Raw genomic sequence first — 11,705 nt, forward strand, 5'->3', positions numbered from 1 at the left:
GCAGTGGGAGCCCAGAAAAAAAGGAAGAGAATGAAAGGCAGCATTTGATAAAATGACAAATACTCCATAACTTTATGAAAAGCATTAAAATAGGTCACTTAATGCCAAGTAGCTTAACTCAGAGTTTCACAGCTCGACACATCTCAGTCGACTATCAGTATGGGAGGTATAGCTCAGGTGAAAGAGCTCTTGCCTAGAGTGCACAGAATCCTAGGTTCGATCCCAGCACCGAATAAATCGGGCATGTGCAGTACCATCACTCAGTAGGTGGAGGCAGGAGGACCAAAAGTTCAAAGTCATCCTTGGCTGTAGACCAAGTTCAAGGCCAGCCTGGGCCAAATGAGGCCCTGTCTCAAAAAGGAAAATGGACCAGACTTACATGCAGGACTTGTAATTACAATTAAAAACTTGAGTTTCAAATGATGACATGTAGATGGTGAAAACAGTACACAGAGGAAAAATTGCTTTCAAATCCTATGTCTGACGAAGGCCTTGTACCCAGAGTATAGAAAGAGCTCAACAACATAAAGGCACATACTTCAGTTTCTAAAGAATGTAAACAGTTTGAAAAAAAATCTCCAAAAAAGATGTGCCTTAAAAATACTCCAGTCAGAATCAAAGACACTGTTTTGTGTAAGAGATCCAATGAAAAGCCAGCTGTTGGTGCTGATGAGGCTATGGAGAACTCGGAAACTCGCGGTGCTAATGGAAGCATAAAAGAATACAGCCTGTTGTAGGATAGAAGTTGTGATGCTTCCTTACCAGGCCAAGGTTAACTGGTACAGCCAGTGGGAAATGAATCTTGACCACACACAGGACAGAGGGACCATGGCAAGACTGAGGCTGAGACAAGGTTAGCGCAAGCAGTCAGACTTTCTTCAATACCCTTGTCAGAAACATAATATAGTGGTTGTTAGCAGGGGCAATGCCATGGTAGTTGCCAGGATACAGTGATGTTTGCAAGCTATGCAGAATATATGAGATAGTGTCTAAGGCAAATAGCCTTTCGAGTTTCTATATGCTTGGTTGGCGTCTAGGGAATATAGAGAATCATAAGGTGGCATGAATGCTTTACTGCCTGAGGGAGCACCTTGGTTTCTCAGGAAATGAAAGGCACACAGTGCCCCAGGAGCAAGTCCTGTGACTCATGCCTCTCAAGGCAGCTAGATCAGGTCAACTCCATGGTTCCCTGCATGGTGGCATCGGTTGAAGTGCTAGCATTCTGGATCATAAGTTTGAGGCTAGACTAGGCTACATAGTGACTGTAAGGACAGCCTGGACCAAATAGAGAAACCCCAACTCAGGAGAAAAGAGAAGGGAAAGAGGGGAGGATATGATTTCAACAAGAAAATTGATGGATAGGTCCCTGGATCTTTTCCGTCCAGATAGATCCTGGCTGTGGGTTATTGCCATAAACAAACAACCCGGTGAGGCTAAGGCCCTAAAGCCCTGGAAGTTAGTAGGAGACAAAGGAGGGAAGGCCAGGGTAAGGTGGGGCAGAACGTCCCTGTTACAGGCCCAGAGTCAGCACATGCTGTTTCCAGGACCATGGGAGTCTGTATTCCCTGCCTTTTCCTAGCACAGAGAACTTGTACTCACCTTGAATACTGTCGCACTTATTACAGACTGTTGGTGAGGTGGAATTAGAAATTTAAAAAGTTTATTGGGAAAACAGTCCTGCAAAAGGAAAAAGGATTGGGCAGAAGGGGTGGTGTAAAGAATAATGCAGACCTCTCAGAAGTTCAGGGTCTCCTGTGAAAGGACTTCTGGGTGGAAATGAGGAGTTCCTGCTGCCAGGCTCCGCTAGATGGGAACCACTTTAGGAAAACTGAGCAGATCCCAAATAACCTGGGAAGGGGGAGCGTCGTTACTCCTCTTGGCTTACCATTCCCTCGTCTCCAGGTTCTAAGCCCACTGTGTGTTCCTAGTTCCTGATAGAAAGGAGGCTGCAGAGGGAAACAGCTGTTGTGAGGTCAGGGATGGAGGACTCAGGTAGATAACTGCTCGCCCTGCTGTAACTCAGTAGCTTTTGTACCCAGTGACCCAAGAGAGAAGATTGCCTGCCATATGGAGGGAGCATCTCTTAATTATGTGCCTTATAATGGGCGTCCTAGATGCGGATGCCACCATTGTAGTCAGGGCACAGGCCAAGGGAAAGGCACTGTGAGATAGCACCTTAGCCCATTTCCAGAGTCCACAGTGGGCTTGGGGCTGTCCTGTACCTTCCCACAATTAAGGCAAAGAAAGAAGCTCTCTGAAACTTCTGCGGAGAGGTTAGTTTGAATCATCCTCATACACAGCACAGTAACCTCCCACTGCTAACAGAAGAGTCTGCCTCTTAACACTTCAGCTCAGGGAATTAGATTTTTTTTTTATGTTTTTTAAAACATGCATGGACTATGTCATATACATAACATATACTGGTACTTCATTGTTTTAAAAATAGCATCTTTATGTGAGCATTGTGAAACGGTGGCTTCATAGCTGATCACCACTTATTAAAGCTGATGTATTTATTTGGTGGCTTAGTGGCAGTCTAGTGTTTAATTATTGCTACTTGATTCTTCTTACAGGGCAAAGTTCTAAAACCATCAGTTCATCCCCAAGCATCGAGAGTTTGCCTGGGGGAAGAGAATCCACTGGCTCCCCACCTTCATCTGCTACTACTAAAAAGGATTCCTTTTTCAGCAACATTGCACGTTCCCGCTCACACAGCAAAACGATGGGCAGAAAAGAATCTGTAAGTACTTTAGGACAGTTTGCTTTTCATCTTTCATTTTGTCCTATAGTGGTGCACATAGGAAAGTCCCTCTTGTGCCCAGTTTTGTAAAGCTCATTAAACTTTTATGTATAGAGCAAACTATTTTTTTCCAAAAGTATGTTAGTGTTATCATTATAATTTAGTAATATTTTAAGTCTGCGATCTCTGTTAGCTAGGAAAACAAACACATCAGTTCAAAATAAGTGGAATATTTTCTAAGTCCTTCTTCTGTCTTTTTATCAGTGTGTCATATTTCAAGACATACCCCAGCTCTGGTGTTCAGGAGGCAGGCCCTGAGGTAGGGTTAGAAGCACAAAAGGCTTACTGCTGAATAGCACCTCCAAAAGACAGAGAAGAGCTGTGAGTGGATGGAAAGGTGCCATCTACCCTCACCTGTCTCCATCAGTTCTCTTTATGGGTCCCTGTTCAACTGTCTTTCTTTCTTTTTTTTAAAAAGATTTATTTACTTATTATGTATACAGCATGTATGACTGCAGGCCAGAAGAGGGCACCAGATCTCATTATAGATGTTGTGAGCTACCATGTGGTTCTGGGAATTGAACTCAGGACCTCTGGAAGAGCAGTCAGTGCTCTTAACCTCTGAGCCATCTCTCCAACCCTCAACTGTCTTTCTAAATTTTAATAAACAACATTTTGTTGGTAGAAGATTATGACACTCAAAAAAACAAAACAAAATAATCTTTCTATTTTAAAGTAGTAACCTGAAAAGTAAAATAATTTGGCTTTTTGTTTTTAAAAACTGTATGAACCACTTTTGTATTATGGTGGGGTTTTTGTTGTTTGTTTGGTTTTAAATGTGGATTTATTTTTATTTTATGTGTTTGAGTTTTTGTTTGCATTGCATGTATGATCACTGTAGATGTGCCTGCTTCCCGGAGAAGTCTGCTAGATTCCTTGGAACTAGACTTACAGCTACTCTTAAGCCACTAGATAGGCACTGGGAACCAAACCTGAGTCCTCTGTGAGAGCAGCAGCCAGTGCTCTTAACCACTGAGCTGTCTCTCTAGCCATATTAAAGTATTTTCATAGTGTCTGTGTAAATCCTTTGTATATAATACTGGGATGGATATATATTCAAACTGTATGAACCACTTTAATAATCTAGTCTTAATCTAAATTTTTTATTATCTCTAATTTTTGTGCTTATAATATAATTAATTACATCATTTCTTCTTTCCCTTTATTCCCTCCCAACCTTCCCACATACCCCTCCTTGTTTGCTTTCAAATTTATGGCCTATTTTTTCATTAATGGTTGCTACGTAGGTGCATACTTACTTACATGCATATATTCCTAAATACATAAATACAACCTCCTAGTCTGTATGATGTTACTTGTTACTTGCGTGTATGTTTTCAGGGCTGACCATTTGGTTGGTATTGGATCTTTACAAGCAGCTTTATAAGAACTTTAACCACATCTTATAGCTAGTTCAATACCTAACCTAATATGAAGAACTCACTTGCTCCCAAAAGAGGTTACAATATCAGAATCTAGCTACAGCTGGAAAATAACACTACTCAAACCGTAGAGGGATGATTGGTCAAGATACATAAAATGGAGCTTTACATATCCTTGACAAGCCACTTCACTTTCTAATGTTCCAACTACATCATCTGCAAACCAAGGGATACGCATCATTCAGTTTAGGGCTACATTCTAAGAAGTGCAAAGTGGACACTTGTGTTCTCTACAAGGCACTGAATTTGGACGAGGATGGCTGTGAGGTTTCCTAGTGACAAAATCTCACAATTCTATAGTTAAATTTTGGTCCATTGCTGACCAAAATACCATTGTGCGGCACATAGCTGTGCTTTGTTTTCTGAGGGGAAGAGCTCCCTCTGTGCTCCCTCAGAGCCCCTTCCAGGTTCAAAACTGTGGTCTGTGGTGTCATAGGATGGAACTTACTATTAAAACAGTACATCTAACGAGACTGCTGACCTCTGCTCATCCTAAAATTCCTCTGCAATTAAAAACAAACCTTCAAAGTAAGAAAGCAGGACCGAAGACAGCAGCAGTCATCCTTGTGTACTGGGAAGCAGGTGGCAGTGGGTAACTAAACCGTGTAAGGAGCCTGAAGCCACAATCATCAGGAGGAACCCCTGGAAGGAAGAGGGAGGGCAGGACAGAAGATGTCACCATGGCGAGTTTACATACACATGAATAGATTTCTTTTCCTGTCTAGCAGAAGACTGGAACAGAAAAGTGTAAAGTAAAATCGCTAGACTGAGAGGCATCAGACACATTCCGTATGGGGCTATGCTGTGGACAGTGGGTGATAATTGTATTTAAACACTAAATAGAAGAACTCACTCCATCCTCCTCTCCTTGCTCCCCGAAGTATCAGCATGGAGTGTGTGAGTGTGTGCGTGCACACACATACACCACAAACATCCTGTCCTTAGGAGTTCTTCAAAGAAGCAGTCAGGTCATGTGGCAGTGGACCCAGCTATCAATAGGTACTATCCAAACAGTGCTTCCTCGTAGCTCCTCAGTTCACAGTTTTCTATGATCAAGACAGCCAAGAATCATGCAATGTGCTGATCAAAGACAAAAATAGAAAAAGATAACTAAAAGAAATAAAGTATTCATGGCAAGACAACTTCAGAAACTTTACACACACACACACACACACACACACACACACACATTCATCCTTCAGTATCCATAGAGAATTAAATCTAGGACCCCCTCCTGGTATTGAAGTCTGTGAATGTCCAAACCAATAGATAAAATCATATCATGTTGGGGCATGCACCTTTTCCCATAGAAGTTAAATCATGTCTCAATCGTTGTAAGTGCTATGTAAATTGCATGCTATTTAAGAGATAGTAAATTATAAGTCTATATGTATTTGAAAGAGAAGAGGTGTAGGGTGCTGTGTTCTGTGTGATCAGTACACAGACTTCTAGAAAATATTTTCAAGTGACAGCTGCTATACAGAAGCTATAACTATGGAGTGATGACTAATTCTTTCACAGAATAAAATGTGAGGGCAGTTACTAGAAATAAAATATGAAAATATAATATCAAAACTAAAACTTAATGGAAGAATTAGAAAATAAAGTTGAAGAAATATCTCGCAGAAAACAAAATCTAAAACAAGATTAAAGTAAAGAATAAGAAAAAGTATAACATAGCTACTCCAGAAGGTTGAAAGTCTGAGAAATGTGAATCCAGAAAAAATGGGGACAACAAAGGAGAGAGGGGGTAACTCTAAATAAAATCCAAAGGGCTGGGAAGGTGCCTCACTAGGTAAAATGCTTGTCTTGAAAGCATGAGGACATGAATTCCATCCCAGAATACATGCTTTTAAAAAACAAAGTAAACAAACAACAACAAAAACCAACCCAGGATGACAGTGAGGGTCACATAAGCCAATCAGAGACCTCATCTGGGGGGGGGGGGGGAGCAAAAGCACATAGCACCTGAGAAGTGACACCCTGCACTGTACTATGAACTTCACATACACACAGTTCAAGGTGTGTTTCTACTAGTTTAAACCTGAATCTTGAGATTGAATGTCCTACATACACAAGGAAAAAAAGTATACACTCATACCCAGCACTGAAAACTTCATGAGAGAACAAAAGAAATCTTGGGGACTTACAATGTTGCGTAAGAGGAAAGGTTTCTGACCACAGGTCAGGGATCAGAAAGCTACAGGCTTATCTGTAGCAATACCAAAGCCAGACAGTAGACCATTGCCTTCAGTGCTCGGGATGAATTCACTTCCTACCCAAATTCAAGATGCAGCTAAACTACTGTTGTGGTTTAATTTTTAAATATCCCCTAATGGTGCAGACCTTGAAGGCTTGAGGGAATGTTATTAGATTGGGAGGGTACCAACTTCATCAGTAGATCAGTCTATATGTGTTTATAGCTGAATGGACTATTAGGAAGTGGTGTCTTGTTGTAGGAAATAAATCACCAGGGACACAACTTTGAAAGCTCTATCTTGTTTCCAGTCCCCTTTTTTCTTACTCTCGCTGTTTCCAACTGCCAGGATGTATATGTATATGTATATGTATATATTATAAAGTAAGCCATTTAGCTGTTAATAGTCCAAATTACGCTGTAACTATTGAGAAAATAGGGCGTGTGCACAATCTATTTACTTAGAGAAAGAGAGGAGCAAGCTGGCAGTGGCCAGTAGAGCTACTTCTCATTCTTACATAGCGGGAAATCAGTGGAGAATAAATACTCTAGGAAAATGAAGAGTTAAGCAACTTAAGCTAGAGGTAAAAGTGAGGGGGAAAGCAAAAGCATTGAAAGTTACTGCTTCTCGGGAGCAGAAAGTAGAAGGTGGGGTTGTGAGAACGTTTTCATAACAAACTGGTAGTACCACTTGACTCTTCAAGAGCTATATGCGTAAGCTAGATTTAAAATAGTAATCAAAAGTTACAACACAGTAGAATACACTTCCATAATGAATCAGAATATCTGTCTGTCAGAAAGTATGTATTTGAAGGGCTAGAATATGAAAATTACAAATGAGAAAAGCAAATGGAGACTTTTTCATTTGTGTTATATTTGGTGGCATATGGATTGGTCTACAATATTAGCTAATTGCTTCTGAAGGTAATCGAATAACATAAAATTGAGAAACTCAGTCCATAGACATGTTTTAAACTGTGAGCACCATACATACATACGGTACATAATTATGACCATGTGGGTCATCATTCAAATTTAGTATATCTCTTAATTTGAGGAGATGTAAATAGAAGTCTTCAAGAGAGAAAGTCCTTGGTCTTCTAATCCAGTTATTTTAATATTTTAGGAAATAATGTTATAATCAGTGTTCTTTGTCAGTTCCCATCACAAGAGTACTTCACACATGTCCCCTGTGGTCTGTCAGCTAGATAACTAGTTCTGCCCAGTGTGTTCAAAGTGTAGGTGATTGATATGTATAGTGCCACTGCAAAAGCCTACATGTCTCTGTTTGGGCACAGTTGTCTCTTTTTTGGTAGGGTCTACTAACCAATCCAGGAAATGTAAACTTGAATCATGAGTTCAAAGTAAGATTTTATTAATTAGCCTTCTGAGATTAATGGTTATCAAAAGAAAACAGTGCGTAATTAGAATATATACAGGCCCATAACTGGAAATCTTCCTCCCCTGGGAGCAACCTGGCCATTAGAAGCATCACCAGTATCTTAAGTCATAGTACCTGCCCTCACTAGACCTACTTTTCTTTCCTTTCCTGCTTACTTTTGTTACAGGGATATTCCATGACCTCCAAAAGCTCAAAATAGTCTTCCTTTAATTCATTATTATCAGTTCCTTATGCAAGTAACTGGCATGAATTGAAGCAAAGAAAAAGTCTTACTTTGGGTCAGCATGCCTTTAAATGTGTAGCGTCTTTCAGATAACAAGACTCCACCTAAAGAGATTGTTATCCATTAGAAAAAGGCTAAATAAGCACAAGATAGGCATACCCAAAGATGAACATGTCATAGCGACCAGTGTTAAGTGTGGCAAAATCTGCTTTAATGGGATTTTGAAATTAGTATAGAACTTCATATCCTGAATGTGCATCACAGGCATCATTTGAAGCTTGTCCACAGGCTATCTCTTTTAGGTTATGTGCATTGTATCTGTTTTAATACTTTTGATGGGAGAAAAAAAAAGAGGGCAAAATTGAGCTAAATCTTTAAAGAGGTAACAAAGGTTTGGCAGATGTTTATAAAAGACATAATTTTAGGAGATGAAGTTCAGAGATACTATTCCTAAAGAAAAATAAATAACAAAGGGCATCATTATGTTTCTTTACTAAAAGGCAAAAGCAGTAAGACGTTTTAAGAACGTACCTACCATAGTGCCAGGCATAGTGATAACTGCCTCCTAGCACTCTGGAAGCAGAGGTTAAGCTTGAACTACATGGGATGACTCTGTATCAAAAACAAAACAAAACAAAATTACCATGGTTTTGAGCATTGTTATCTATTTTGAAGAGAATTTTCCTTTTCCTTTCCCTAAAGTACCTGGAAGGCTTACCTCATTAAATTTAGATTATAATTAAGTTCTGGTTCTTGTTGTTGTTGTCTTGAAGACAAAAATGTAATTCTTTTACTTTTAACTTTTTTTGCCTTATTTTTCATAATGATATCGAGTATTTACTAGAAATCTTTTTGTTGGTCATTTGGCTGTTAAATGAGTTTTTGCCTTTTTAATACTATTCTACAATTGTCATTTTTTTCTAAGAATTTCTTTGCTAGGTTAAAGGATAGAGAAAATAGTAAGAAGGAAAATTCTAAAACTGACATTAGCCAATAGGAATTTTTAAATTCTTTATGAACTGCAAATGACAAGCAGTCTTCAAAGATCTAAAAGTATCCATGGTTCAGGATTCTCTACAAAGCACACGAAATCAAAACGTCTGCACTACACAGGTAGATGATTAGAAAACCCAGGAGCTGAGAGCATGGGCAACTGTCAGGGGTGCTCATCCTGTGTGTTGATGATCTTTATTGCACTTTGGTAATTTGATAGAATTTACTTTTTATAGCACTTGTTAATTCATTAATGTAGTCTTGTCATGACACAGTAACAATAGTACCAGGAAAATGAAGACAGACTTAGAAGACTCTTAATTACTTCTGGAAGTAGAGCCTGTTTGAACATTGTCTGAGCTATCTCAGACCATATTCTAGAATTGGAATGACCAACATTTTATCTGTATAAAGAATGTAAAACACTGTCCTGTTGTGGATATTTGTGGTAAGTGGGGAGTAGTAATTAAATAAAAATATCAGTACAAGAGGCTTAAATGCTGTATTAGCAACCAAGACTTTCTCTCTCAGGAGATACTTCCCAACTGGCTTTCTTTCTCCTCCTGTTGGCCAAAATTAAATTCTGTGCTTCCCCTAAAGCCATCACTGTTAAGATGGAAGTGTAACATGAAGAACTGTAACTGTGTGGTCAGACTGTAAGGGGCAGTAGCAGGGTATGATGGGCCGCCAATAATTTGGTGGACAGTTGATTGCCAGAATGGCTTACCTGGTCCTTCACAGAAGCATTTAAATTTGAAAGAGAAGTTTTTGCTGTAATCAGTCAGCTTTTAGAGGTCCATTTTCAAATTTTGAATTAGGTCAGTGAGGTAGAAGGGAAAGTGAGCAGAGTGGCTTTTCTGAAATACCAGCCCCTTCCTATCTAATGTAGTTTATTGACGTAAGTAGGCACAAATTAATTTAGAGGCCACGACTGGGTTTTAGCTCTTAAAAAGTCTTACTAGGAATTTTAATCTAATGTCAAGGTAATTTAGGTATTTGTAGCATGGCATTCAATTAGTTGTTTGAACTTTGTTCAGAGTCTCTTTGCCTTGTCTGAGAGTCTGCCAGTCAGCTGTGGTCTGAGAGAATAGACTTAGGTGCTAGTGCATGAATTCATGGAATTCCACCACAGATATGGATGGCAGAGGAGCATCATCACAAGTGTCTCCACAGTGCGGCATCCTGTCTTCAGTTTGCTTTTAAGTGAGATTTAAGATCTGCTTTTTAACTTAGAAATGCCTCGATAAATGTCTTTAATACCAACAGAGACAGAGAGAGAGACAGACAGACAGGGAGAGAGAACACAAAATCACGGGAAATGGATTGCCACACCTTGACTCTTCTGTGGACAGGACAGCACCCTTAGGGACCACCTTCCTCCTGCTCCTAGGCCTTTTTCCTCCATCATCTGTCTTCATCTCCATCATCTCTGTAAGATACAAAACACCAGGTTGTACCCACAAGGAATCCTGCCAGGGAGGCATAGGCACTGGTCTGGCGAGAGCTCAAGTCAAACAATTGAGTGTGTTGGCAGTGTCTGGCCAGGGGCTCCTGTGGGTTTGAATCTTGCTAAATTAAATGTGTCATTGAAAGCATCTGCTTCCTTCCAGTGACTCTTCTGGAAACTTAATGTTTATGTGTTCTTTCAAACTGCACTGCCTTAGGGAGACAGTTACTTGTTCCCCAAAATGCACATGTGCATGGTGTAGGAGGAAAAGAAAATTCTCAGTTACCCTGTGCAGAAGGAAGTCACCCAAGGCCGAAAGTCATATTGTGGAGGCTGTAAGCTGTCTCCATCTTTTCCTTGGTATCCAAGTATGATAAAACCTGTCCCTGCTAGCTCAGCTCTTATGTTTTAAAATGCCCACATTAACTTTGCCAGGAAGTTACATTAATCTATAGAGCTTTCACTCAAGAGAGAATGAAAACCCTGCTCTCGTTAGAGCAGCTCCAAGCCTCTAAACAGACAGCCTGAGAACATCACTAAAGTGTCTTCTCTGCTGCTGAGCCTGGTTCTCCTCCTCTGACCTTTCTGCCCCCACGATACCCAGGTCAGAAATCGCTGCACTCAGAAGGGTCACAGAAGGATAGCAGAAAGGGCAGGTGGCAGCCATGCTCTGCTTGATGATCCACACTCAGCACACCCTGGGGGCTACCTTGTCCGGAAGGAAGAATCTTTTCCTCCAAACAAGGAAATACTCCACACTACTTATACTAAAAGGGATGGTATTTCCTAATTAGAAGCATATTTTAAATTAATAAAGGTGCTAAATTAATGAAGAGGGGAAGATTGAAGACATTTCTATATTTTGGTGGTGGTGATTTTTTTTAAATAAAGCAAAAGGATAGTGCCAGGAGGGAAAAAAAACATGTTATTATAGTATTAGCATGAAGTACTCTAAGATCAGGGGGACAAAAATGGAATTCAGTAGACCATAATAATAATATTAAGCATATAGTTACATGGAGTTTCCCATTCTTGTTTTATTGAGCCCATCATTTCAAAAACATTTCATTAAATTTGTTATAGTTGTAGCTCTTTAGACAAGTAGATCAGCTCATATAAACTACTTCTCGTATGATGTGTTTGTGTGTTTGTACAATACAGTTGGTGGTGGATACTTTTTAAAATATCTGTAAAAGCAAAA

General features: G+C 39.8%; 1 protein-coding gene and 1 long non-coding RNA gene across 33 annotated transcripts in view; one reads left to right on the top strand and one right to left on the bottom strand.

Annotated features, from left to right (window-relative positions):
• Nucleotides 1-11,705, top strand: part of Tbc1d5 (TBC1 domain family member 5) — a 453,313-nt gene that overhangs the window by 399,057 nt on the left and 42,551 nt on the right. For all 32 annotated transcript variants that reach the window (XM_076557560.1, XM_076557565.1, XM_076557572.1 and 29 more), the window contains one exon: nt 2,574-2,740. In XM_076557560.1, coding sequence (XP_076413675.1) covers nt 2,574-2,740 — 167 coding nt within the window. The remainder of the gene's footprint in view (nt 1-2,573; nt 2,741-11,705) is intronic.
• Nucleotides 8,599-11,705, bottom strand: part of LOC143269934 (uncharacterized) — a 30,785-nt gene continuing 27,678 nt past the window's right edge. The window contains exons 2-3 of the long non-coding RNA XR_013046739.1: nt 10,390-10,486; nt 8,599-8,676 (exon numbers count right to left, since the gene is read on the bottom strand). This is a non-coding gene — a long non-coding RNA (uncharacterized LOC143269934). The remainder of the gene's footprint in view (nt 8,677-10,389; nt 10,487-11,705) is intronic.

This window comes from Peromyscus maniculatus, chromosome 21, assembly GCF_049852395.1.
Source record: "Peromyscus maniculatus bairdii isolate BWxNUB_F1_BW_parent chromosome 21, HU_Pman_BW_mat_3.1, whole genome shotgun sequence".
Classification (NCBI taxonomy): domain Eukaryota; kingdom Metazoa; phylum Chordata; class Mammalia; order Rodentia; family Cricetidae; genus Peromyscus; species Peromyscus maniculatus.